The sequence below is a fragment of the Adiantum capillus-veneris genome, chromosome 24, assembly GCF_014529385.1.
Source record: "Adiantum capillus-veneris isolate H3 chromosome 24, ASM1452938v2, whole genome shotgun sequence".
Lineage (NCBI taxonomy): Eukaryota > Viridiplantae > Streptophyta > Polypodiopsida > Polypodiales > Pteridaceae > Adiantum > Adiantum capillus-veneris.
In genome coordinates this window covers 40,017,468-40,045,062 of record NC_140954.1, presented here as the reverse complement: position 1 = coordinate 40,045,062, position 27,595 = coordinate 40,017,468, and the positions used below count along the sequence as shown (strand labels likewise).

Genomic DNA, 27,595 nt, shown 5'->3' with positions numbered 1-27,595 from the left:
GCCCATGTAAAATCAGTTCATGTCCATCTTTGAATAAATTGATAGTATGTCCTCGAAAGCTAATAGCTGGATCATATTGGAATAGCCAATGCTGACCAAGAATCATGTCATAGTAAGATAAAGGCATGACCTCAAAATCCAGTTGATTTGCACAATTTTGAATATCGAACTGCAATTGTCGAACTGTCTCATCACAAAAATTGATCCATCTGCTAATTCCACATCATATAAGTGAGATGTCTTTTGAGTTGGCAAGCCAAGCTATTGAACTATGTCACAAACTCGTGACGTGGTAGGCCCTCGGACTCCCGTGAAATGAGCCGACAAGTTGACGTGGCAGCAAGCCGACAAAAATCCCGCCGGAAAATGAGCTGACAGGTGACAAGGTGTTGCTAAATTGGCTATATCTTATAGAAAAGTAATTCTAAATAAATTATTGGATTTATAAGTGAGAGGGTTTTCTCGCTTGGAACACCAAGGAAAAATAATTCTAAATGAATTATTGGAATTTTAAGTGAGAGGGTTTTTCTCACTAGAGACATCCGAGTACAGAGTATTCCTAGTGCGGCATTCAAAGTAATGACGGGAGCACTGAGAACGGGAATATCTGTTAGGCCACCAAGAACGGGTACTTCTGATGCGTCACATCAGATGGGTGACAGGGAGCATCGGGAAGAAGTATCCGACCATCCGGAAACGGAAATATCTGATGCGTCATAGGATGGGTGACATAGAGCATCATGAAGGAGATTGTACCGTAAGTCGGTAGGAAAGGACTAGGTGATGGGTATTCCTGATGCGTCACAAGGTGGGTGACGGGTGCATCAGAAAGGGAATATCCATAGTCGGGAGGAAATTCCGAACTGTGTTAGAATTGTGCACAAGGAAAAGCAAGCACTTGAATGAAGATGGGTTCAGAGGAAAAACAGATGCTTTCTGAGAAAGCGGGATTGCTTGTCGGGAAAGCAGATGCTTTCCCGCGAGGAAGTCTATGTCTGCATTGCAACTGTGCGTGTGATTGCATCCAGGGACGCCTGGGAAGTGCTGTGAAAGCATTGTTTTTAACTTATAAGGTTTTATTGAGTTTTTGGGCAGATTCAGACTATTTTTAAAATACGCCGGCCGCCCACTTAATAAGGGGGCAGCCATCTGATAAATAAGGCAACAGATCAGCCAGCATTCTCTCTCTTTTTCTGGCAAAAAAAAAAAGAAAAAAAAAACAGCCGTGATCTCTACGCGAGCAGCTATCCGTGCTCGTGGCCAGGAGCTATAAAAGCTTCACATGCCCTCACTCAGTGGGGAGGATCTGTTTTTGCAAGAAGGAGATGCTGCTGCAGAGTTCACCCACAAAGAAGACGTTTGCCGGTGATACCCATTGCTGCCCCAAGTGTACCCGATGTCGCCAAGACCCAGTGCGCGAGTTCCCTCGCGAAGGAGTGCCTACGGAGCGTGTTTCCATCGTGACAAGTTGCTGTTTTTCTCTGTTTTCAGCCCGTAAATGTCGTAGACAGGGCTGATTTACGAGAAGGAACCTGAAAACACACCTCTTTTGTGTGTAGGATTGGAAGAGAGGATTTTCTGTGTAGAGATCTCTTCCGAGGAATTGCTTTTCGAGAACCGAGTTGCGTTTCGAGCGTCGAGACCTTGAAGGTAACGATTTTCATGTTATGATCTCTGAGTTTTTGATTATAGGTGTACTTCCTCTTCGTGAGGGAGTAGGAGCAGAGGAAGGCATGAGCCTCTGCAGGAGAAAAGCGCGTTGAGGAACTAGAGCCAGATCAGCCCAAGGGTTTCGTACCCGAGTTTGGGAAGTAGATCCACGGATCGGAGAGAGGTAGTCTCTCAAGTTGTGATCAGGAAGTCGGGATTCCCAAGTAAGGACTTCGTGTCCGGGAAAGCAGAGTTGTTCTGCGGGAAGAGGACTTTGGAAACAGAGTTGGAAAAGAGAGTTGCAGGGATGTCATGCCCTGAGTCTGGAAGGTGAGATCCAGAGGCGAGAACCTTGGTTCTCAAGGAGTTGGAATAGGGTTTTGCCCTGGGAATCGGAATCTGAGGCTTCCAGGAACCATCAAGTCTTATTCTAGAACGAACGTGGTAATACGTTCGGTTCAAGTGCTTGTATAGATTTCTCCTCAGTAATAAAGGTACTATTACGGGGGGGGACAACCCATCTTCTGGTCCCCAGTACTGTGTCTATCTTCTCACTCTCTCTCTCTCTCTATCTATTTCTCTCTCTATATCCTTTGGCTTCAGTAATAAGTGATAAATCCTATTTATCCTAATGTATTTTATATTGTTATGCGCTCCCGTTTGTGACACGTGGTAGGTAGTACGGACTTTCGCAATATCCGCTGACGTGCTGATGTAGCAATATACGGATTTCCAAAAATTGCGCTGTTGCTTTTGGCTGAATTAGTGCTGGCTGCTTTTGGAGAAGATTGCTTTTAAGTTTTTAAGCGAGCTTTTGGGGCAGTAAGCTTTTGAGTTGAGATTTTGGGGCTTTGCTTTTTGGGCAACCCTTGTAACAATAAAAAGGTCTTTTGGGCCTCATTACTCAGAGCATCTGGATGCAGAGTCTTGAGTGTGAGTTCCGAGGGACTTCCTTGTACTTTGCACACAGATTAATATAAAAAGAAATATCGAAAGGGGCGCCAGTCTTTGTGGCCAATACCTCTTGGCACGGAAGTACGTCGGGCCATGTCATCTTTTGTGAACTGTTTTAAAGTGAATCTTTGCTGTGTCGCGGTAGAATCTTGACTTGGGGTGTCCAAGTTTGTTACAGTGGTATCAGAGCGCGGCCGATTTCTCTACTACCGGGAAATCTGATACTTTTCTCGCTGATTCCAACAAGAATCAGTCAACTTCTTCTGCATCTGCTAATACGGGAGGAGATCACGAAGAAGATTTTGATGGTTTAACAGAGGAAGAGTATGGGCCACCTCGGCCCACTCAGTACGAACTTCAAGAGATGGAACGTCGACAGCAGGTGGACGAGTGCACAAAGTAGATGATTAAATTTGCGAAGGATCCTCAGTTTGCAAAATTTCTGTCTCTACAATCCATCGCAGAAGTGCACACCCAGTGGCAGAAAGCCACAGAACCGCCCATCAAACCGGCAATCAAGAAACCTCCTTCTCCGAGGATGTTTACAGAGCAAGAATTATAGGAGTTGGTTCAGACACAAATCAATCGGCTTTTGGACGCGAACAACCAATCCAAAGAGCAAGAGAAAAAACGCAAGAAGGGGACCCCGGTGATTTAGGCCGTCGATCTTCTTTTGCATCTGCAAGAAAGCAAAAGAACCGTGTATGATTTGAAGATTTACCCATTTCTTCTTCTTCTTCTTCGTCTTCTGACAGTTCTTCTAGCTCTTCTGATTCGAGCAAGGAGGGCAGAAAAGGCAAAAAGGGAAGCAAAAAGCAAAGCTTCGGAAAGGGCAAGAAAAAGGCAAAGAAACCCAGATTTCTCCCACTTTCTGACAGTCCTACAGAGGAGTCATCCTTTGACAGTTCGGACTCTGACGACCATATGTTTTATGCAAAGAAAAAGCATTTTTACAGAGCCAACCAATATGACTTCCTTGACGACAAAAGCAAGAAAGTAAAAGAACTCAAAGAGGTGGACAATCGATTAAATTTGAATCCTTTTCTGGGTTCCGAGATGCTCCGAGGGCTTTGGCCTTGATTCAACAGTTTGACATAGCCTTCTCTGGAGGGCATTACTCAGAGCACTCCAAGATTAGGAGGGCTACATCTTTCTTCAAAGAAAATGCTCGAACATGGTGGTCCACTCTTCTTTTGAGGAAGGGAGCTCCGATCAAGTGGTTTAAATTCAAAAGGATCTTTATTTCTTCTTGGCTGACTCGTGAGTACGAATGAGATATACGAACCGCTTGGAATCATCTTCGGATGACCAAGGAAGATTCTTTGGAAGCTTATTGCGAGAGATTTTAGAACTCTTTTCTACCAACCTCTTCATTTAAGAAGGTGTCTTTTAAGGAATAGATTGAGCGGTTTTGCTATGGACTGTCTGTAGAGATCCGAGACTATTGTCTGGAACGAAAGTCAAATTCTATTCAAGAATTGATGGGTCAGGCGAAACAGGGTTTTGGGATACATTCGGAATTTGACTTACCCCACTGATGAGATCTTGACTCAGAGAACCCAATAGACCTCTAACAATGAAAGTAGAAAGAGAGTTTTCAAGAAAAGAAAGACAACCCCGGCTCACTCTTCGAGAGAGGGCCAATTACATCAAAGAAGGGAAGTGTTTTGGTTGCAGAGGGGAACATGGGCACGTCTTCGCAAAGTGTCCCAAAAAGGCACATGAAGAACAAAGTGAAGACATGCTAAAGAGTTCGAGAGCAGTAGAGGAACGTGGCATAAATGGTAAGATGAAAGAAGGAGCGATACTAGATTGCATGGGTATTGACCCAAGCATGATTGATGAAAGTACAGAACTTTACCGAGCTTGTAGCAAAGTGAAAGATCAAGAAGCCCTGATTTTCTTCAATGGAGGAGCCAAGGCCAACTTCATTTCACCCAAATTGGTGGCACAGCTCGAGATTACATCCGATAGGTTGGGACACCCGATTGGATGGGACCACTGGCAGAGGCAGTTCTAGCGGCACCCGTATGTGACGTAGCCATTACACCTGTCATTGGCAAACTTCGGTTGCATTGTTAGGAGTATTTGGGGGACGAGGACTTTCACATAATGCCCTTGGAAGGTTGTGACGTCCTCCTAGGAGTCCCTTGTACCACAAGAACAACGCCGTGGTCGATTATCATGTAAAGAAAGCGACTTTGAATAATGAAAAGGGCCCGAAAATTGTACTTGATGTAAAACTGAAGGGCGAGTCTGTCTCTATTGTATCGGCTTCCGCCATTTATAAATTAATGAAATCCAGTCTCTTTGTTTACTTGATCTACTTGAAAGAGTTAAATGATGAACATAGAATGAACATGTCTCAACTTGAACCATTATATGGTTCCGACAGTTTAACATCAAGCTTCTTCTTCTGTGCAGCATTAAATTTTTTATAAAGTAATTGAAGTTCACGATTATCTACCTCATCAGTTGGATCTGTTTCGTTTGGCTCGTCCACTGAAGCTTCATAAGAAGGTGTGGAAGAAGCTGCATTAGTCGTCCGAGAAGTTGTAGGATGACTCCGAGAATTGTTTTGCGTCTGCATCTGATCCAAGCAAGCGTGGAGTGATGCGAGGCTTGTGGAAAGTGTAGCCATCTTCTCCTTGATAAGATTAAGGGCGTCTTCAGATTGACCACCTCTGTCCTGAGAAGTTGGCATGGTTACGTCTCAAAGGGAACTCGAACAGGTGCAACAGCAGGTTCTGGGATGGGTACTCCAGGAGCGAAGCTATGTCTGGAACATGTTCCGGCTTTGGAGTTAGGGAATCAGGAATACTTATCACTTCGGGTGTAGGGGGGGTTTTTCTGGGAGAACAATGTCCGGAATCTTGTCTATATACGAGAGAAATGGGAGCTGTGCAGGAGCAATCACAGGCCGAAGTGAATTTTCCGGTAGTATGTCCTCCGGAATATCGTCAATGTATGACAAATAAGGATTTGAGAGAGGAATTTCATAGTCTGGGTCAAATTCCTCTGCCATCCTGTGAGTTAGCGCCAGGAGTAGCACACGATTTCATGCGGGTGATGGCGAATGAAAATACCAGCGCGTACGGATTCTGGCTGGCAGCGAACTTATGTTTTAATGTGTTAATTAAACCCCTTAAATTTGGCCCTGGCCAAGTTTTGATCCGGCCGGTTAAATTGGCTAAGGTTTTACGTATTTGGCTTATTGAAACAGGGTGCGCAAGTTTATTGCAGGTTGTCGATTCACGTAGCCACTCATCAAAAGACACATCGCATGGCCTTGAAGAGACACGCTGCTTGCTAAGGGGCATGGCTACAGGGTTGAAGAGGTGCGTGACGATCCATAAGTATGCTCTCTAATGCACAGATGCAAGGTAAAAATTCCTTGCGATAGATGTGGCAACCCTCAAATTTGCTGCTGTGTATATCCCAATGACTAAGATAAGGCTGTGTTAGGGCCAAATAATGAAGGGATGCCTCCAAGGGTCATTTAGGATGAGTTCCTAGATTAGGAGTGAATTCACAACAATTTTCGCAAATGGGTGCACCCTTTCACTCTGAAGCCTTCTCACACATAACTGGTATTATGTAATTATTATTAACAATAAATTGATACCAAGTTACCTCATATCATCGGCGAAGAAGTTGAATTCCATCTTCCTTTTGCTGCCATACAACACGCGGTGTAGAGGGGATAGAGTGTAGCGGCGAGGGTGAGAGGCTCACAAGCTTCGGGTCCCGGGAAAAAAAATTGCTCTGATACCACTGTGAGGATTAGTGGTGCTAATTCTGTAATTAAGACTTAAAACTTCATACTTAAGATCAAATTGAGACTCAAGAGACTGAATGTATGTTTGATTGATTGAATGAATGCTTGAAAACTGAGTACAATAGGCTCCTTATATAGGAGACGAAGAGACACAAATGAAAAGACACATCTCATGGTGAAGAGACATGACTTTAGATGTAAAGACACATCCTTTGCGAAGAGCTACAACCATTGGACGAAGAGTCGCAATCGTAGAGCGAAGGGTTGTGACCAATCGTCAAAGGAGTGTGGCTTTTGGCGAAGAGGCATGTCTCTTGAGCGAAGGGTCGTGACCATCCAAGCGTAGGGGTTCTCCTTGGCATGGCACTTTGCATATATGCAACTAGGAGTAGATGTAATATTGTAACATAGTCACAATCGTGACAAGATTCACCCGCAATGTTTTCACGACATGACTATTGGAGTGGTAGTACTTGCTTGCAAGGCAAAGTCAGCATGAAGGCTGGTATTCTGCGACAGTAGTAACGCTACCTAGCAACTCGGTTGGTCGGTGTCTACATCGCAATAGGACCTACATCCACAATATCCATGAGTTTGGAGGAGTTCTCATTGGTTTATGCATCTACATGCGTCATAAGCAATCACTATCAAAAGTACAGAAAGAATCCACGATAGAAGTTCGGCAGTTGTGCCTACCTTTAACGGGGGGATGTCACGTGCGCTCTCAACTAGCGCTACATGGACATGCTTCTGCTACAATCTAGCATGAGTCTTAGCTTGGGACCAAGCCTGGCACCTTTGTGAGCCTCGGTCACCCAATATCCCTTGTGTCTTTGCTCGGCATAATCCACAGAACCTGGTCGTTGTTGTCATTGCATCGACATAGATCCACAAAACCTGGTCGTCGTCATCACTGTCGTTGACAGACCCATCAGTACCTCGTCGCCGTTATCACCGACGTCGACATAGACCCATCAGTACCTCGTCATCGTCATCACCATCGTCGACAAGGACTTGGCAAGCTTTTAAGAATTTTTTTTTGCCCGAAGTTACATGCCTTCATACATCTGCCTTCAGAGTGCAGCTTCTGGCACAGTGGGGTATCCTAAAATGCTTGCCACGGAAACCCTAGCAGATTATAACTTGAAATTTCTCGACATCTCTCAGCAGGTGTGCGTTCTCGAACTGATAACCTTGGAGGCCCAATGTGATTGGTATATCTTGGGGCTACCATCACCGCCGTAGGAACACTGTCTGTCGAGGCTTGTTTCAACTATTCAAGAGCTTATGGACTATGCTGCGATTGGCTACAACCTTATGGAAGAAATTGAACCCTAATTTTGGTGCAGTTTCACGATGGAAAGCCAGTCGTCTTTTTGAGCTGGACTAATGTTGAGATTGGTTTTTAAGATTGAACTTTGTCTGAGAATCTGTTTGGAGTTCAGTGATTTTATTCGGAATTTTGTTTGAAATGGATGGTATCTGTTTTGAACTTGTCTTGGACCTTTTTAGGTTATTTGCGGGGGAGTGACGAGGTAGTCATTGAGTAGCTTTATACCGCAGACCATGTGTCTCGGGGGAGTGCTTAGCGACATTGTTCGTTGTGTCTTGTAACATGCACATGTGAGCATTTACGTTGCATTGTGAAGTGCCAACCACTGAAAATATTCCTAATTGGGTGAGATTGCCTGGGTATGTATTTTAATGCATCAAGACACCCGTTACAGAGCGGTCTGGGTGTGATGGCTAATTTTCCTACGTCAAAGTATCAAGAGCCGCGATCTGGAGTGAGAATATACTCCTTATTGGATGAGATTGAAGCCAATGATAGTAACGGATGCTCCGCAATTTGCTTTGACATGCTATACGGACTGCTACAATTCGCGCTAGTTGCTGATGTGGCACCTATACGAATATCCATGCCACAAATTGTTGACGTGTCAAGCCCTTGAAGATTGGAGCCAACCTGCAGATCGCGGCCAAGGGGCCTAAACCCTAAGAAGAAGCAACACCGAAAGAAGTTTTACCAGCTTACAGAACCTCACTGAATGGGACAATTTTTATATTAGTTCCCATCAACTTATGGACCTCACGGATGCCCGATTAACTAATCCTTATTGCAATCATGTCTATAGAGATTTATGAGACCGAAATGCTGGAGTCATTTCGTCTTTCAGTTCCTGCACTCAAACAAGTCAAGTACAAATCAATCATTTTCATTTGCGGGAATTCGAGTTATAACTTCGGGAATTCGAGTTATAAAGTTATACATTAGAATACTATTCAGCCCTTTAGTATCCCTGAAACCCAAAGGGGACATCAGTGACTCTATTCAAAATCGGGGTGACAAAAAGGCGGAGTGACTCCCCTCTTGTGCAAACCCACTGCACTAGATTCACCCAGTCTTGCCAAGAAACGCGTTTCTTCACTCATGAAACCTATGAAACGTTTCAGAAACGTTTCTCTTTGAGTTTGGACGTTTCAAAGGTAAAGTCAATGCTCATAAGTTTTCGCACGTTGTAGCGTTGATTTTTTTATGTCATGAAATCCTCAATGTCATGAATGTAGCTTCTCTCTTACTTGTAATGATGAAAGTTAGTCCTATTCTCCCTCTTTTTCATGTCTAAGATCTCAGCTTATACCACTTAAACTTACGTACATTTCTTCAGTTTGCACGAAACTTCTGTTTTGGCGTTTCTTTTTCGGACGAAACCGTTTCGAAACTTTTGAAACTCTTTTCAAACGAAACGTTTCGAAACTCCGTGGCAACTATGGATTCACCCTTACTGAAATCGGGGTTCTATCGGAGTAGACTATGCTAAACCAAATGCTTCAAGGTAAAGTTCTAAAATCTGAGGAGTATCTGCTAGGTCCTCCTTCTCCATCCACTTCGCATCCAATGCAGGATAGTTCTTGAACTTAACCAAGAACCGCCTAATCAGTTTACCTTTTAACTTTCTGTCCTTGTTGCCAATATCTGTTATGGAACGAGTATCTCCTTGCTTTCCTCCACTGCGGGTTTCTCATCTGGCTCCCCATCATGGGGCACATCGCCTTTAAAAGGCTTCAATAAACTCACATGAAATACATTGTAAATCTTCCAAGTATCGGGCAGCTTCAGTCTAAAGGAGACATCATTTATCTTTCCTTTTATCTGGAAAGGGCCATAGTACCTCATGCTAAGCTTTGGAAAAAGCCGCTCCTTTCCATTTTTCTTTCTTAGGCGTGCCTTCTCAAAACGTAAGAGCACCCAATCGTCTTCCTTTAATTTCAAATCGCGACGGTGTCGATCTGCTGCCTTCTTGTGTCGTTCCTGAGATTTTGCTAAAGCTTCCCGAACCTTGGCAAATGCAGGGTCCAAGTTCCTCGTGTACTGGTCGGCTTCAAAAATTTTATCTTTCGTGCTAAGGAAGGTTGTAACCTTCGGAGCACCTTCAATGATCTCAAATGGCACCTTCCCTGTTGAAGAGTGGATCCTGTTATTCTAGGCAAATTTCACCAAGGGCAATTTTTTTTTCCATCGAGTCTTCTGATCAGAAATGTAAGACGTCAATAAATCCAGTATGACTGAATTTGCAATCTCAGATTGCCCATCTGTCTACGTGTGGAAAGATGATGAGAACTGCAACCGTGTGCCAATGTTCTCCCAAATAGCCCTCCAAAACAAACTCGTGAATTTGGGATCTCTGTCAGAGACTATTGTCTCAGACATGCCATGTAATCTGAAAATCTCTGCAATGAATAGTCTTGCTAAATGATCCGGCTTGATTGTTTTCTTCACTGGAATGAAGTGAGCTTGCTTGCTAAATCTGTCGATGACAGTCCAAATGCCATCATGCCCACTCTGTGTCTTCGGAAGATCAAAAATGAAATCCATAGCAATACTTTCCCAAGGGCGGGTGGGAATGGATAAAGGCTGTAACAATCCCTGTGCTTTATGCTTGTCAAACTTGACCTTTTGGCATACGAAGCAATTGCGTACAAAATCGTCCACATCCTTCTTGAGCCTCGGCCAAAAGAAGTAATGCTCCACACCTTTCAAGGTGGTGTCGATGCCGCGGTGACCCGTAAAAGGTGGACAAAGGCACTCAGTCAAAACCTTTTCCCGCAATGGTTGTGTAACGCACAACATCGTTTTCTTCATCAAGTAGCCATTCCGTATGGAATATCCCACTACTAGCTCCCCATTCTATATTCGAGTGAATACATCCTAAAAATCCGGATCTGTGGTGTACTGATCAACCATGTCCTCGAAGCTGCTATGATGAATCGTGGAAATAGCCAAGACTAGCGGCTTTTGAGACGAAGCATTTGCCACCAAGATCTTATGTCCCTGAACATGGACAATCTGGAAGTGAAACTGTGACAAGATTTTAGCCCACGGCATTTGGTTTTCCAAAAGCTGCTTCTGTGACAAGAAGTAGCATAAATTCTGATGATCAGTAAAGACCGTGAAATTGCTCCGAGCAGGTAATGTCGCCACTGAGTAGAGCATGGATCATTGGCCAAAGCTCTTTTTCATAAATCTGTGCTGCCAATTCTGGCCTTGAAAACAATCGGCTTTCATAGGATAATCACATGGCCTTCTTGCATTAAGACCACTCCCAGACTACGACCACAAGCATCACAATATACTTCAAATGACTTTTGCAAATCCGGCAAAGTCAATACTGGTCCAGTAGTCAATTTCTCTTTCAGTGTCTAAAAGGTAGTCACCTATGTGGGTCCCCACGAGAAAGGGATTCCTTTCTGTGTCCGAATGTGCAGAGGGGAAGCTACCTCTGCAAACTTTTGAATGAACCGCCGGTAGTAAGAACACAAGCCCAAGAAGCTTCTAACTTCATGAACATTCTTCAAATCGGGCCAATCACGTATAGTCTCAATCTTGGCCGGGTCCATGTGTACTCCTGCTGCTTCTGTTGAGACGATGTGTCCCCAAAAGTGTATCTCCGGCAAGAAAAATTCATTCATTTTGGCATTGGTAAGTAACTTGTGATCTCGCAATGCCTGAAAGACCTGTAGTAGCAGATGGTGCCTAGACTCTATGTTCTGCTTCATCCTTGGAGAAGACTATAATGTCATCAAAGAAAGTGCCGACAAATGATCTATACTCTGTGAAAATCCTATCCATCATTCGGTTGAAAGTCGCTGTAGCATTTGTAAGGCCAAAAGGCATCACCAAAAATTCATACAAATCAAAGCTCGTTCGAAAGGTTGTCTTGTAGACATCTCCCGACACGATTCGAATCTGATGATATTCGCTTTTCAAATCAATCCTACTGAAACAAGAGGATCCGTGAAGTCGGTCAAGAATATCATCGATCCTTGGAATCGGAAATGTGTTCTTGACGATGATTTTATTGAGGTCTCTGTAATCAATGCACATTCTTCAAGATCAGTCTTTCTTTAAAACCAACAACACCGGAGAGCAGTAGGGTGAAGTACTCGGTTGGATAAGACCCTTTTCCAAAAGGTCTTTCACTTGGTTCATAATCTCTTCATTCTGGGCACGGCTAACACGGTAAGGTGGTCGGTTCGGTGGTGTGCTTCCAGGTATCAGATCAAGGGTGTGATCCTCAGGTCGAGATTGGGGCAACTCGCCTGGCAGGGCCTCAGAGAAGCAATCGGCATGATTGTGGAGAAAATCTGGCGTTCTTTATCAAGTTTAGACATGTTCGTTCTGTGTTCATCATTTAACTCTTTCAAGTAGATCGAGTAAACAAAGAGAGTGGATTTCATTAATTTGGAAATGGCCGAAGCCGATACAATAGGGACGGACTCGCCCTTGAGTTTTACATCAAGTACAATTTTTCGGCCCTTTTCATTCGTCAATGTTGCTTTCTTTGCCCGATAATGGACCACGGCGTTGTTCTTATGGTACCAAGGGACTCCTAAGAGGACGTCACAACCTTCCAATGGCATTATGTAAAAGTCCTCGTGCCCCAAATACCCCTGACAATGCAATGGAAGTTTGCCAATGATAGGTGTAATGGCTATGTCTTGTCCGGGTGCTGTTAGAACTGCCTCTACTGGTGGTCCCATCGGATCGGGTGAAATCTCGAGCCGCGGAGGGAATTCGGGTGAAATGAAGTTGGCCTTGGGTCCTCCATCGAAGAAAATCAGGGCTTCTTGATCTTTAACTTGCCCCAAGCTTGGCAAAGTTCTGTACTTTCATCAATCAGGCTTGCGTCAATACCCATGCAATCTGATACCAGTCCTGCTTGCCACGTTCCTTTGCTACTCTCGAACTCTCTGGTCTGTCTTCGCTTTGTTCTTGCTGTGCCTTTTTGGGACACTTTGCGGAGATGTGCCCATGTTCCCTGCAACCAAAACACTTCCTTTCTTTGGTGTAATTGGCCCTCTCTCGAATAGTGAGCCGGGGTCGTGTATCCTTATCTTTCTTTTCTTGGGAACTCTTTCTCTTTCTACTTTCATTATTGGAGGTTTGTCAAGTTCTCTGAGCGAAGATCTCATAAGTGGGGTAAGTCAAATTTCTCGAATGTATCGAGAAACCCTGTTTTAGGAAATACAAGTGTAAATTTACTTACTTAGGCAGCATGTCCCATCGATGTTGATTCGTCAATTTAGCAAACACCGATTACAAAATCATACTGCAATGACTAGCTATCATATTCTCTAGCATAATTTTATTACCCGGGTATATAATGGAAATGATTTGGATTTGAAATTGAAATTGGATTTGGATATTGCTTATGATCATATAATGTCAACATTGTATATTGAACTGGATTCTAAATTAATGGAATTTGATTATGAAACAATGACTGATCAATGATATGTTGATACATGAGGATATGACAAATAGTGCATATTCTTGTGGTATGGGACATTAGAATATGCAATATGTGGATGATGACAGGCATAAGCAAATATTGTTTAAGTTTCTGAATTTTTATTATGTTCCATACACATAATTTTAACCATTATTTTCAAAGTATGATTTGGAGATTTGTAGCTTAGCAACTCTTGTAAATAAAAATATATTTAATTACTGCAACTGACAGGTGGAAAAAGCATGTTAAGTGATCTATGAGCTATGCAAAAGGATAGCATATTTATGAACATTTCATTATTAAAGTGCGCTTTATGAGCTTTGGTCACTTTATGCTTAGACGGACAATTTGTATTCATTTTTAGCATTCAAGAAATCTGCAATAAATACATGCAAGAGAAAATTTCTCACTCTTGCATAGGGGGAGATTTCACACAGTGTCTATGTTATTCTTCTTTCCTCAATAACTCAAAAGCTTCTCAAACTCAAAAGCAACTGTAACTTAAAAGTTGCCAAATTCAGCCAGCGTAATTTCCGGAAATCCGTACGTATTGCCACATCAGCAAGTCAGCGCAATTTGCGGGGTCCGTACAGTTTGCCACGTCAGCCTCTCGGCGCATTTCATGGGCAGTCAGGTGTGTGTGTCAGGGGGCCTGCCACGTCACCAGTTTGTGCCACTGCCCCCATCCTAATGTGAAGCTGAAGGTTTGGTGCAGCGTGTCCTCCTATGTGCTTGATATCTGGCACAATTTTTTTTCCGTTGCCTCCAAGTCCAATCTGAGTTTCTAGGTCCCTGTATGTGTGGCCTCTTATTTCCTCTCATGTCACTGCTCCTATTGTACATGAAGTTGTCATAAGAGTAGTTCACAGGGCCGGGTGTTCTAGACCTCAATTTCTTTTTTCTGCTCTTCAAATGATTGCTTTGATTGAGGAACCTTTTCTAGTTTTGTTGATTGCTTCGAATGGTTTGTGATTTTTAATTTTTTAGAAAGAGGTGAATGATTTTACATGCAGGTAGTTGTGGTCGGGGTTGTAGGTGGTTCAGACCTTTGTAAGATCTCAGAGCAACTTGGCAAATCAGGTAATTCAAATTCCATGTCAAACTGCATCTTGACTTCTGTGCTCCTTTGTGCTGTTTTCTGTATGTGCTTTACAACTCTATCATGGCCAAGTCTTGTCTACACTGACGCTGGTGGATGTTCACTTAGAGGATTCGCCTAAGGGATCTAAATATTAATCAATTGATCAATGGTTATTTTGAAAATTTCTTTTTTGCGAGTGCAATGTTGTTTGTTGGTGCTTGAGAGTAAATCCATCAGTTGTGTCTGTGTAGGCTCGTGTGTGTGTGTCTTTTCTTGGCTTGTGTCTTTTTGTAGTTGTTTTGTGTTTTGTGCGGTTTGGGTGTAGAGTACTTGTGCAAGTAAGGTTTGGCTCAATTATGCATGTTATCTTCATTGCATTGGGGTTTGCCGTGACCAGACACAGGAAACAGAATGAGCAACTACACACTTTAACATAGACTACAAAATATGTCATTAAACTTGAAACTTTCAACCATTGTTCAGAGAAAAGGTAGATTAATATCAAGGAGCGTCCTTTGAAATTAACTTTGATTAAGTAAGTCATGACTAAAGGAATAAAGATATGATAAACTAAGCACTAAACCCTAAACCCTTTTTGTGAGACATTTTTGAGGAAAAATGGGAAGGTTCGGGAAGAATAAAATGGTCCATTTCTTTTTAAAGGACGCAGCTGTTAGAGTGTAACAGCCATTTTGAAAATGGAGTGGCTGTTACATTCTGACAGCCGCGTCGAATATCTATATCTGCTTTTTTTGTTCAGGCTTGTCATCTTATTTTTTTACTAACTGAAAAAAGGGTGCTTGTTCAAAAGGATCTTGAAAGTTGTTTGATCTTTTTTGCAACATAGTAAGTTTATCTCCAACATTCCTTCTTTTGGAGTGTTAAAAATGTGCAGTAGAAGATTAAGTGAAGGAGGGGCTCAAAAGCCCTCTTACCTTTTGGCTTAGTGACACACTCTTTTCTTATTTAGCCTGTCTCGTTATTTTTGTACATCAGTACATTTTGATCTTTACTTCACAAGCGCTAGCCTTCATCATCATGGCCAAGTTTTCCTCATCACCCTTGTAGTAAACTCAGCTTGTTGGTATATAGAGTAAGTTCCATTCATGAGCCTACTCTATATAATCAGTTTGGGTACTGATGATGTGTGTGGATGTCATAGAAATGAAATGATATATCAATGTCTACAAAAGGCCAAAATGACCTATGAGACCAACAAGTTATAAACTGGTGAATTTAATGCAAAATATGTGTGCTGAAAGAAAGACTAACATCCTAAACAAAATGTTGTAATGAAAGTGAAGGTGGGGAAAAGACTAGAGTCTCTCTAGTCAATACAAAGGTACAAAATAATGAGGGATGCAAGAAACTTAAGCAACTAAGAAGGGGATAATCCTCCTGCTCAGAGTAAATCCAACATCGATTGGTGTCGGATCTCCTCGATGTCCTCCATGGTAAAAAACCTGACTGGGTATCGTGCGTTGCACGCCAAAATAATCTCGAATCCTCTCTTGTAATCTCCGTCTATGTTGGGATGCCCTCATTTGTAATCGTGGACGCCTGGATCTCCCTAGGTCCATCACACGGTCAATCAGTGTGCCTGTAGTGGAGGTGTGATCCTAACTTTGCTGCAGAACCTGTCTGTCTAGCTGTCTAATGGCAATGGCTGGCCTGAAATAGTCCGTAACCTACTGTTGAGTTCGTCTCTCTGGTCACTTCAACACGCAATCTCTATGTCTCCTCAACTCAAGCAAGAACAAACCCAAGCATCTCTGATCTTGGTATCCCATAACTCTGGAAAGTGGTCCAAAACCCTCCCTGAATAAGCAATGGAATCGCCAACGAATCTCATAGTATGCGGAGCAATGACATATGTAATGCAGCTTTGTCTCTGGCTCCCTATGGCATACACGACATACCCTGGCCTCAACCAAAACTCCTCTATATCTGCCAGTCTCAATCTCAAGCTGGTGTGAGGATGGACGTATCTGGCCAATAGCACACCGCACCCCATATGATAAATGTGTCCATATAGTTGGGCCTGACTACAAAATCCATCTACCGTGTGTTGGAGAAAATGTTGTAAAAAGCCATCTTCGTGCCCAACTCCTGAGTAGGCTCTATCCAAGTCCTCATGGTGTCCATTTGAATCTCGTCCTGGTTGATAAGTCTAGTCTAGTAATCTCTGTCCGTGTCACAGTGAGAGAGGGAGTCTCCAAAGAGTACTGGAAGGGAGGCAGTCTGTTTATGCTAAAACCATGCATCTGGAACCAAGAAGTCATCTCAGATTTGTCCATACCGGCAGGCCGTGTCTCCCTGTAAGTCCAACTGTCGGAAAGACTCAAGAGCAAGCCGGCAAGCAATCTTTATGAAAGAGACTGATCTAGTAAGTGCCTTAATTACCACCGGAGTGGCAGCTAGCTCTGCTATAATAATCTCATGAGGTAGTGGGCCTTTGCTCTAATCATCTGGGCAATCATAGATACCAAGGGCCTCTCCATCCCTTTCCATCCGTTAGTGCTGCCAGCTCTACCGTGACAACCAACTGAGGGGTCCAAATGTGCACCCCATACATCATAGCGGAGGTCACCAAAATATAATAAAACCAAAGTTTGGTTTGAGGTTTTGAAAATTGAACCTATGAACACATCCTCTCAAGTCTGTCCAAGGCTGTATAGGCTGTGGTCAATCTAGTCTCTGCTGCTCTTTTCAACGAAAAAACTGGCCCACTAAAAACTACCCCTAGATAAGTATATGCATTTGTATACTCCACAATCTCCTGCCCGTAGGTAAATGTGGGAGCTAACCTCTTGACCCAATGCGGTGTGGTGTTAAACACCATAACCTTGGTTTTACCAAGGTTGATAGACAATCCACTATCGTCCGCAAACACATGTAAGGCATCCAAGTGGCGGCGCTCCACTCCCTCTAGGGAGTCAAAAATCAGCACATATCATCAGCCTATAACAAATGTGGGATCCATGTCCCTGCTAGGTGTGCTCCTTTGTCCCCTAGTCTCGTAATGTAATCAAAGGCCTCATCTACATACATACCAAACAAAGTAGGAGATAGTAGGCATCCCGGCTTCATTCCAATAGTGGAGTGAACTAGGGTAGAAATCCAATAGTGGAGTGAACAAGGGTATAAATCCCCTCGGGAGTGGGTACTTGCCCCACAATTGATTTGTATAAAGCCATATCCCCCAAATGAGCTCTGTGGGTACCCCCATGACCTACAGTCGCCGTATTAGTCTAGCTCTGGGTACTGTATCAAAAGCTTTGCGGAAGCCCACAAAGCTACAATATATCCGTTTCCCATGTGACCTGCCCTCCTTAATAATGGCCCGTAGAGTCAAGATGTGATCAAGAGTAGAGAAACCTGTCATCAAGAGATGTATTTTTCCTGTTGCCTTCTTTAAATATGTACTACATGTTTTTATTTATTTTCTTTTTACTCGTTTTTCCTGGAACCCTTGAAAAGGTGCAAGTGGACATTGCATGGCTAGTGTGAAATGGCTGCGGCCGGACAGGTTTCTCACATCGGGAGTCTAGGTCGGTCAGTCTGGGACTGGTTGGGCCAGTTAGCATTGAATTTTGATGAGTATGGAAGCCTGTGTGCGCCATAAGGAATTCTGGACCACTCAGCAAGTCACTTACTATAACAAATTTAGACATCCCAAGTCTAGATTTTACTGCGACACAACAGAGATTCACTTTAAAACAGTTCACAAAAGACGACACGGCCTGGCGTAGTTCCGTGCCAAGAGGTATTGGCCCCAAAGACATGCACCCCTTTCGGTATCTCTTTTAATATTAATCTGTGTGCAAAGTACAAGAGAGTCCGCGGGAACTCACACTCAGACTCTGCGTCCAGATGCTCTGAGTAATGAGGCCCAAAAGACTTATTTATTGTTTCAAGGGATGCCCAAAAGCAGAGCCCCAAAATCTTAAACTCAAAAGCTTCTCAACTCAAAAGCATTATGCCTAAAAGCTGGCCAGTGTAATTTTTGGAAATTCGTATGGACTGCCACTGCATTTTACGAAAATCTGCCACGTCAGCAGTCAGCGCAATTTGTGGGGGTCCGTATAGTTTGCCACCTCAGCTTGTCGACGCATTATGGACAGTTACGTGTGTGTGTCCGGGGGCCTGCCACGTCACCAGTTTGTGACATACCCCCTCTTGAAAGAATTGTAACCGCCCTCGATTACGCTTGCAAAACAGAGGGAGGCCATAAATTGTCTTAATAGACACTAATTGTTAGTGCCGACGCACTAGACACAACATATCTAGCACTTGTACAAAACGACAGTCACATCACCTGACATCACTTGACATCACAAGACATCAAATGACAATTCACATGCAAATTCATTCCAAATCTCAGACCATGATGAATCGGCAACGTATTTAGTAATTGGATCTAGATCCAATCGGGACCTCACGGATGCCTGATTAACTAGTCCCTATTGCAATCATGTCTATAAAGATTTATGAGACCGAAATGCTGCAGTCATTTCGTCTTTCAGTTCGTGCACTCAAACAAGTCAAGTTCAAATCAATCATTTTCATTTTTGGGAATTCCAGTTATAAAGTCATATAGTAGAATACTACTCAGCCCTTTAGTATTCGTGAAACCCAAAGGGGTCATCAGTGACTCTATTCAAAATCGGGGTAATCCATTGACAAAGGAGCGGAGTGACTCCCCTCTTGTGCAAACCCGCTGCACTAGATTCACCCTTGCTGAAATCGGGGTTCTATCGGAGTAGACTATGCTAAACCTAATGCTTCAAGGTAAAGTTCCAAAACCTGAGGAGTATTTGCTAGGTCCTCCTCCTCCATCCACTTTGCATTCTTTGCAGGATAGTTCTTGAACTTAACCAAGAACCGCCTAATCACTTTTATCTTTTTGTCTTTGTGTGCCAATATCTGTTCTGGAACGAGTATCTTCTTGCTTTCCTCCACTGCGTGTTACTCATCTCGCTCCCCATCATTGGGCACATCGCCTTTAAAAGGCTTCAATAGACTCACATGAAATGCATTGTGAATCTTCCAAGTATCGGGTAGCTTCAGTCTAAAGGAGACATCATTTATCTTTTCTTTTATCTGGAAAGGGCCGTAGTACCTCATGCTAAGCTTTGGAAAAAGCCGCTCCTTTCCCTTTTTCTTTCTTAGGCGTGCCTTCTCAAAACGTAAGAGCACCCAATCGTCCTCCTTTAATTTCAAATCGCGACGGTGTCGATTTGCTGCCTTCTTGTCGTTCTTGAGATTTCGCTAAAGCTTCCCGGACCTTGGCAAATGCAGTGTCGAAGTCCCTCGTGTACTTGTCGCCTTTAAAATTTTTATCTTTCGTGCTAAGGAAGGGTAGAACCTTCGGAGCACCTTCAATGATCTCAAATGACGCCTTCCCCGTCAAAAAGTAAATTGTGTTATTGTAGGCAAATTCCACCAAGGGCAAAATTTTTCCCATTGACTCTTCTGATAAAAAATGTAACACTTCAATAAGTCTAGTACAACAAGATTTGCAATCTCAGATTGCCCATCTGTCTGCGGGTGGAAAGATGATGAGAAGTGCAACCGTATGCCAATGTTCTTCCAAATAGCCCTCCAAAACAAACTCGTTAATTGGGGATCTCTGTCAGAGACTATTGTCTCCGACATGCCATGTAATCTGAAAATCTGTGCAATGAGCAGTCTCGCTAAATGATCCGGCTTGATTGTTTTCTTCATTGGAATGAAGTGAGCTTGCTTGCTAAATCTGTCGATGACAGTCCAAATGCCATCATGTCCACTCTGTGTCTTCGGGAGATCAAAAATGAAATCCATAGCAATACTTTCCCAAGGGCGGGTGGGAATGGGTAAAGGTTGTAACAATCCTTGTGCTTTATGCTTGTCAAACTTGACCTTTGGGCATACCAAGCAACTTCGTATAAAGTCGTCCACATCCTTCTTGAGTCTCGGTCTGAAACCGGCCCGTAGGGCGGTAGAGGTTGGCTTTCACCCGAAATTCTTTACTTTAGACACACACAGAGTACTTTGCAAAGGTAACGTGTAACGAGGATTAACACCTAAGTACACACACGACTCGGGAGCTAGAATGCTCCGAGCAGACGTCGACAACCTGTAGGCCCCAAAATTGGCGCCCCTTTCGGTATTTCTTTATTCTTTAACAGAGGGAATAAAACCCGTGTTCTCCTACAAGCTTCCCCGCACAATCTAGGCTAAGAAACACCTGTTCTGGCCCGATTTCGACAGCATAACTGTACTAGGACGCTTCACAGTCAGTATCCCCACGCAATAGGTTACTTTCCTGACGCATACGGACACTTTGCAAAACCTGGTGAGAATCTGCAGCACGCTGAATTCTCTGTTTTCTGCCCCGAAAATGCGCTAGTTCACCTGTACAGCGGTCCCCTTGCGTCCCCGAACCTCCTTGCGTCCCCGAACCTCCTGGGGGTATTAGGGTCCGTTTAGGGCCGAAACCCTAAACCTGCAAAAATAAACAGCAGGCTGTAATTCCCTGTTTTGGGCTCCGTTTCGCGTGCCGGCCGCATCTGTAGCAAGACCTCGAGCTCCCGCACCTGTAGGGCTACTTGCCCTTTGAATCGGATGAGATTTCTGACGTGAAACCTCTCTGAATTCACCTGTACCTGCGGGGGATTAGCCGCTAGCTAATCCAGTACCTGTGCAAGAGGCTCTTGCCCCGGCAATCGCGCATTAACCCACATAACTGTACATTGGTCAAATGAAAAGCCCACTAGTGGGGCATAACATACTGCTCGTAGGGGAGAGAGAGGGCAGTGCGTAGCGTGCAGGGCCTCACTCCTGGCACCGCACTGTACATAAGAGGGAAAGGAAGCTCTCTATAGCTCTTAACTTGTGACAGAATGCAAAAGAGGCTCTCTCCCAGCTTAAAATTCAGCGCCAATTTTTCCCTTGAGAGGCAAGTGCACCGAAATGTGCCACTTGGCGCATTTACAAGCATTTTCCTGTTTCGGGTTCGCCGCTTAAAAATATCCTGACCGGTTGCCCAGTTGACTTCGCGGCAGAGTTGTAAAATGTTCCCCTAGTCATACCGGAGGTAATGACGCCAACACATTTCTCAGCCCAAAATAGCAGTTACCTAAATTTTAGGAGATGCTTCCGTTGGGCTCCCATTGGTCTTCTGACCATCTATCCTCATTGGGACCGCATCCAAAAACGCAATGTGGCCCAACTATCGGATACTTTCAGTTGGTAGTCACACCTTGACTTTAGGCCTTTATTGAGTTCACTTCCTAGTATCCACCAACTTGCTAAGTGCGACGGGGGGACCTATATGATCTTGCTCTGAGCCTAGACGTCCTCTTACCATACGAATTCCAGTGCCGACCACTACCCATCTGCGGGTGAAACTACCATTCACATTGGCCATACAATGTCCGACCGTTTGCTACTTCAAGAAGAGGGTCTCAAAAATAAAACAAAACCCATGGGAAAGAAACCAAGAACTAAAGTTAGCAGTTGCCACGTCCCTGTGACATACCCCCCTCTTGAAATCGCAAACGTCCTCGATTGCATACCATAAATACACGCCACTGATGATCTTGTGCTATTAACACTCTTTTATCATCGCATGTATCCGCAAGAAAGGTCATAACACATAGATACAAATGACTTAATGAGGTCTTCATACTTTTGTCATTTCCATCTATTACACTGAATTCATATGTACATTTGATGTACTAGCTCTATCATTACCCCTCCTTTGCACACGTTGGGTTGGGGCGTAAGTAGGCTGTAACCCAAAGGCTTGAAGGTAAAGCTGCAATACATTTGGTGACTCTGACAGTTCATGCTCTTCCATCCACTTTGCATCCATAGGTGGATAGTTCTTGAACTTCACCAAATAGCGTCTTGCAACTTGTCCTTTAACTTTTCTCTCCTTATGTGCCAAAACTTGCTCAGGTACCAGGATCTCATCAAGTTCCTCAACTTCTGGCTAATCCTCATCTGGCATATGTTCTGGCACATCACCCACGAAGGGTCTTAGAAGACTCACGTGAAACGCATTATGAATCTTCCACGCATTAGGCAATTTCAGCCTGTAAGCCACATCGTTGATCTTGTCAAGCACTTGAAAAGGACCATAGTAACGCATGCTGAGCTTAGGAAACAGCCGTTCCTTGCCCTTCATCTTCTTTAACCTTGCCTTTTCGAACCTTAACAGAACCCAATCACCAGGTGATAACAACAATTCACGACGGTGACGATCAGCAGCCTTTTTCTGCTTTGCCTGAGTCTTCTCCAAGGCAACTTTAATCTTCTTATACATCTCATCCATGTTCTCAACATATCGATCTGCCTCAAAGATCTTGTCCTTTGTATGCAAAATGGGAGGAACCTTTTTGCCGCCTTCAACAATCTCAAAAGGTGCTTTGCCAGTAGACGAATGCACCGTATTATTGTACGCATACTCAAGCATAGGCAAATACTGTTCCCACTTGCCCTTATTATCTGACACATAGCATTTCAGCAGATCTAAGACAGTAGAATTAGCCTCTTCTGACTGTCCATCAGTTTGTGGATGAAACGAAGACGAGAACTTGAGCGTAGTGCCCATGTTCTCAAACAATCCTCTCTAGAACAAACCGGTCATGCAAGGATCACGATCACTGATAATCGATTGTGGCATACCATGGTACTTAAACACGTTGGACATGAACAAGCGTGCCATCTGATCAGATTTTATCTTCTTCCTGACAGGGATAAAATGGGCCTGCTTGCTGAACCTGCAGATGATGGTCCATATACCATCACTCCTTGTTAGCGTCCTTGGAAGATCAAAGATAAAGTCCATAGCAATGCTTTCCCATGGCCTATCCGGAATCGACAGTGGTTGTAACAACCCTGGTGCCTTTTGCCTGTCAAACTTGACCTTTTGGCAAACTATGCATGCTCGCACAAAGGCATCCACATCTCTCCTCAAGGTAGTCCAATAGAAGAATGTCTCTACCGTTTTAACTGTTGCATCAATGCCACTATGCCCTGCATACGGTGGGACATGACTCTCTTCCATGACCATATGTCGCAGTGGCCTAGTGACACAAACTCTGCCATGCATCATCATAAAACCATCTCTGAGGAGGTAGTGCTCGTGATGTTGCCCCTCTTGTAACTGTTCAAAGATTCTTGCAAAATCTTCATCAGCAGTATACTATTCCTTCATGTCATCTAACTTATGATGATATGGAATTGACACAGTTGAAATTTGTGGCTTTCTTGATAATGCATCAGCCACAACATTCTTCTTGCCTTCCACATGCATAATCTGGAAGTGGAACATGGAAAGAATGTTTGCCCATCGCATATGCTTTTCTGATAACTTTGACTGTGTATCGCAAGGTCTGATGACCTGTTTGGACAACAAAATCAGCACCTAAGAGGTAGTGCTTCCAGCTAGAAAGCGCATGAATCATGGCCAAGAGTTCTTTCTCATAGACTTGCATAGTCCTCTCTGGCCCTTGCAAAATTCGGCTTTCATAAGCTACTACCCGTCCATCTTGCATTGGCATTGCTCCAATGCTACTGCCACACGCGTCACACTGGACCACAAATGATTTCCTGAGATCTGGCAAAACAATAACTGGATCTGAAGTCAACTTTTCCTTTAAGAGACTAAAAGCTGAAATCTCTTTTTGGGTCCATCTGAAAGTGACCTCTTTCTTTTGCAAACCGTGAAGAGGCGATGCTATCTCTGCAAAATTTCTAATAAACCTTCTATAGTAGGAACACAATCCTAAGAAGCTTCTGACATCGTGCACAGTCTTCAAGTCTGGCCATGTCTTGATAGATTCGACCTTTGCGGGATCCATTCTAACACCATCCTTTGAGACTATGTGGCCAAGAAAGTGGATCTCTTCGAGGAAGAATTCACTTTTCTTAGGATTGACAAGTAACCTGTGACTGCGCAACTCTTCGAACACAATGGTCAAGTGACGCCTATGCTCCTCTTCATTCTTCGAATACACTATCATGTCATCGAAGAACGTTCCAAAACCGTTGATGCGAGCGGAAAATCCGGTCCATCATTCTGTTGAACGTGGCAGGAGCATTTGTTAGCCCAAACGGCATCACTAAAAACTCATAAAGACCAAATGTCGTTCTAAACGCAGTCTTGTGCACATCCTCTGGCCTTATACGAATCTGATGGTACCCACTCTTAAGGTCTATCCTGCTGAAAATTGCAGCACCCTCTAAACGATTGAGAATATCATTAATTCTAGGAATAGGGAACCTATTCTTGATGGTATTCTTATTCAACGCACGGTAATCAATACACATGCGCCATGAGCCATCCTTCTTTTGCACTAGGAGCACTGGGGAGCAAAAGGGTGAAGAACTAGGCTGAATCAGCCCCTTCTCTAATAACTCCTCAACCTGGCCCATAATCTCTTTCTGCTGCACCGCACTAACCCTGTAGGGAGGTCTATTTGGTGGGCTACACCCTGGCACCAAATCTATCCGATGGTCCTCATGTCTCTCTGGCGGCAATTGCGACGGTAATGAATCAAAAAAACAGTCACTAAACTTTTGCAAAAATGCTTACCTTTCTTTATCTAACACAGATAAATTTGACTGATCACTATCTAAGACATCACGTGCAAACATCAAGTACACAGAAAGATGATTCTTTATTACAGAAGTGATAGCGGAAGCAAATACAATAGGGACTGACTCTCCTTTAAGCTTTACATCCAAGATGTGAGTTTTGTCCCTATGCTGTACATTGATCTTTTTGTTGTAGGCATCCAAGACTCCATGCACTCGGAACATCCACGGGATCCCCAACAAGGCGTCACAACCTTCCAGGCTCCAGCGGCATGATGTAAAACTCTTCAGTGTCCACATATGACTGAATATGCAGACGCAGTTTTCCAATGCTGGGAGTAACACACTCTAAGTGGCCAGGACATGCCAACCCTGCCTCTGCTGTGTACTCCATCTCTTCAGCTTTGATGCCCAGCTTCATAGCTAACTCTGGTGAGATAAAGTTGGCTTTGACACCTGGATCAAAGAAGATGAGTGCCATCTGATCCCTAACTTTACCCCATGCCCTGCATAACTCACTGGCATCTGTGCTGGGCCTGTCACCCACCATGTCTGGCACTAAACCTGCCGTGGGTTTAGGCTTCTTGCCTTTTTGGTCTTCTTAATCCTCTGAGTCAGTTGGTCTTTTCCTTTGTGGACAATTGATAGAAAAGTGGCCAGGCTGCTCACATAAAAAGCATTTGTTCTCAGCCATTAGGACCTTCTTTTCCTCGAGCGACTTGCGCATAAAAGGCTTCCTTTTCTGTTTCTTTGCCTGCGCTCCAGAAGTCTCGGCTGAATCCTTGTCTTTGGTGGCCTTTTCTGACCCCTGTGACGCATCAGGAGCCGTTTTTACAAAGGGCTTCTTCGCTGAATTTTTCTTTTGCTGCCCTCCTTTGTCACTGCTCGGAAATCCACTGTCCTCTCCTTTCAACAAGGTGTCCTCTCCTTTCAACAAGGCAAGACCAGTGTTCGCAACTTCCATAAGTTGAGTAAGGGTAGCCACTCTGTTCTTTGTACAGTAATCGCGAAGCCCTTTAGGCAGCCCACAACAGTACTTCTCTATCTGCTCTGTCAATGGCACAAATCTGTAGGAGGTCACTGAGAGTAACGCTTTACAAAACCTCCTATTGTACTCCAGCAAGCTCTTACACGAAGCTGAAGTAAGCTGGTGCCAATGTGTCATGACGTCGGCTTCACATTCATTTGACAGCCAAGCAGATGCAAACATTTGCTTGAAGTAAACCCAAGTGGCGGGTGCCTGTCCTTGCATTAACAACGTCGTCCACCATGTAAGCGCATTGTCCTTTAAGAAAGTGGTAGCTTTCCTGACCATCTAGGCCTCTGTAAAATTCCCTCCCGCATAAGCTGTATCAAACTGTTGGAGGAAAGTGAGGGCCTTTGTCTTATCCTCGAAACCACTGAAGGTATTGAACTTTACCGCTACCACCTTCTTTGTAAGCCTTCGGCTTCTCTAGTGCCCTCAAGTTGTCATACGGAATGGTCTGCAACATGGGCACTATAGTAGGCATGATCGGCACATCTTGGCCATTCACATTTTGCGTCAGAGGTGCGATATCTGGCTGCTGTCCAGAAAAACCAGCCATGCCCAAATGACCCTGTGGCACCCAAAACTGGCCCTAGTTGCAATGAAAACCTTGCTGCATGCCGATACTACCATACATGGGGTTTGGCATGATGCCTTGCATACCCCCGAACACTGTTCCTGGCATGTGCGGCTGACCTCTAGGCGCATAACCAGCCATACTTTGGAACACTGATCCACCCCCGAAATACCCAGGATGTACCGTGGGTGGTGGAAAAACTGAGTGCATTGCTTGGTATCCAGCTCCCTGTCCATTCAAGACAGCATGCCCGCTCTGAAAGGTGGCGGGCTGAACTGGCATAACCTATGGAATAGGTGTTCTAGCCACCTGTTCAAGCACGGGAGGAACCTGCTTTGGAGCCCCCGACTCCGCAACATGCGAGTGTTCCCTTTCCTCCTGCGCCACATGAAGTACCTGGGCTTGAGCATCAACAAGCTCCGTACGCGGCGTAGGTTGCCTATTTTGCTGTTGCACTGGTGGCGCTTGCAAGAACTCCATAAACCTCGGATTCTGCACCAGTTGTGAAAAGACATTCACCGCGGCAACCAACCGAGTCTTGAACGTATCATCCTCAAGTTGCCCAGTCATAAAGCCCTGTACTACTGGAAGGACATTCACATTGACAGGAGGTACAGACTGACGTGGCCGTGAGCTCTCGCCAATCTCAAAAACCATAGGGATCTCCTCCCTGTCCTTTGAAGAGGAACCCTCTTCCATAATTCCCTTCCCCTTGTCGGCCATAGTGTAATCCCCGCGTTCCTGCACTCTGTGTCTTTACCCAAAACGATCCAGGCTCACTCTTTAAGGAAAAAGTGATTGATGTCCCGGCAACGGAACCATGAAACCGGCCCGTAGGGCGGTAGACGTTGGCTTTCACCCGAAATTCTTTACTTTAGACACACACAGAGTACTTTGCAAAGGTAACCTGTAACGAGGATTAACACCAAAGTACACACACGGCTCGGGAGCTAGAATGCTCCGAGCAGACGTCGACAACCTGTAGGCCCCAAAATTGGCACCCCTTTCGGTATTTCTTTATTCTTTAACAGAGGGAATAAAACCTATGTTCTCCTACTAGCTGCCCCGCACAATCTAGGCTAAGAAACACCTGTTCTGGCCCGATTTCAGCAACATAAATGTACTAGGACACTTCACAGTCAGTATC

General features: G+C 44.2%; 1 protein-coding gene across 2 annotated transcripts in view; it reads left to right on the top strand.

The window, feature by feature from the left end:
* PMM (phosphomannomutase) overlaps positions 1 to 27,595 on the top strand; it is a 60,417-nt gene that overhangs the window by 10,870 nt on the left and 21,952 nt on the right. For both annotated transcript variants that reach the window (XM_086498638.1, XM_086498637.1), the window contains exon 3: positions 14,190 to 14,256. In XM_086498638.1, coding sequence (XP_086354764.1) covers positions 14,190 to 14,256 — 67 coding nt within the window. The remainder of the gene's footprint in view (positions 1 to 14,189; positions 14,257 to 27,595) is intronic.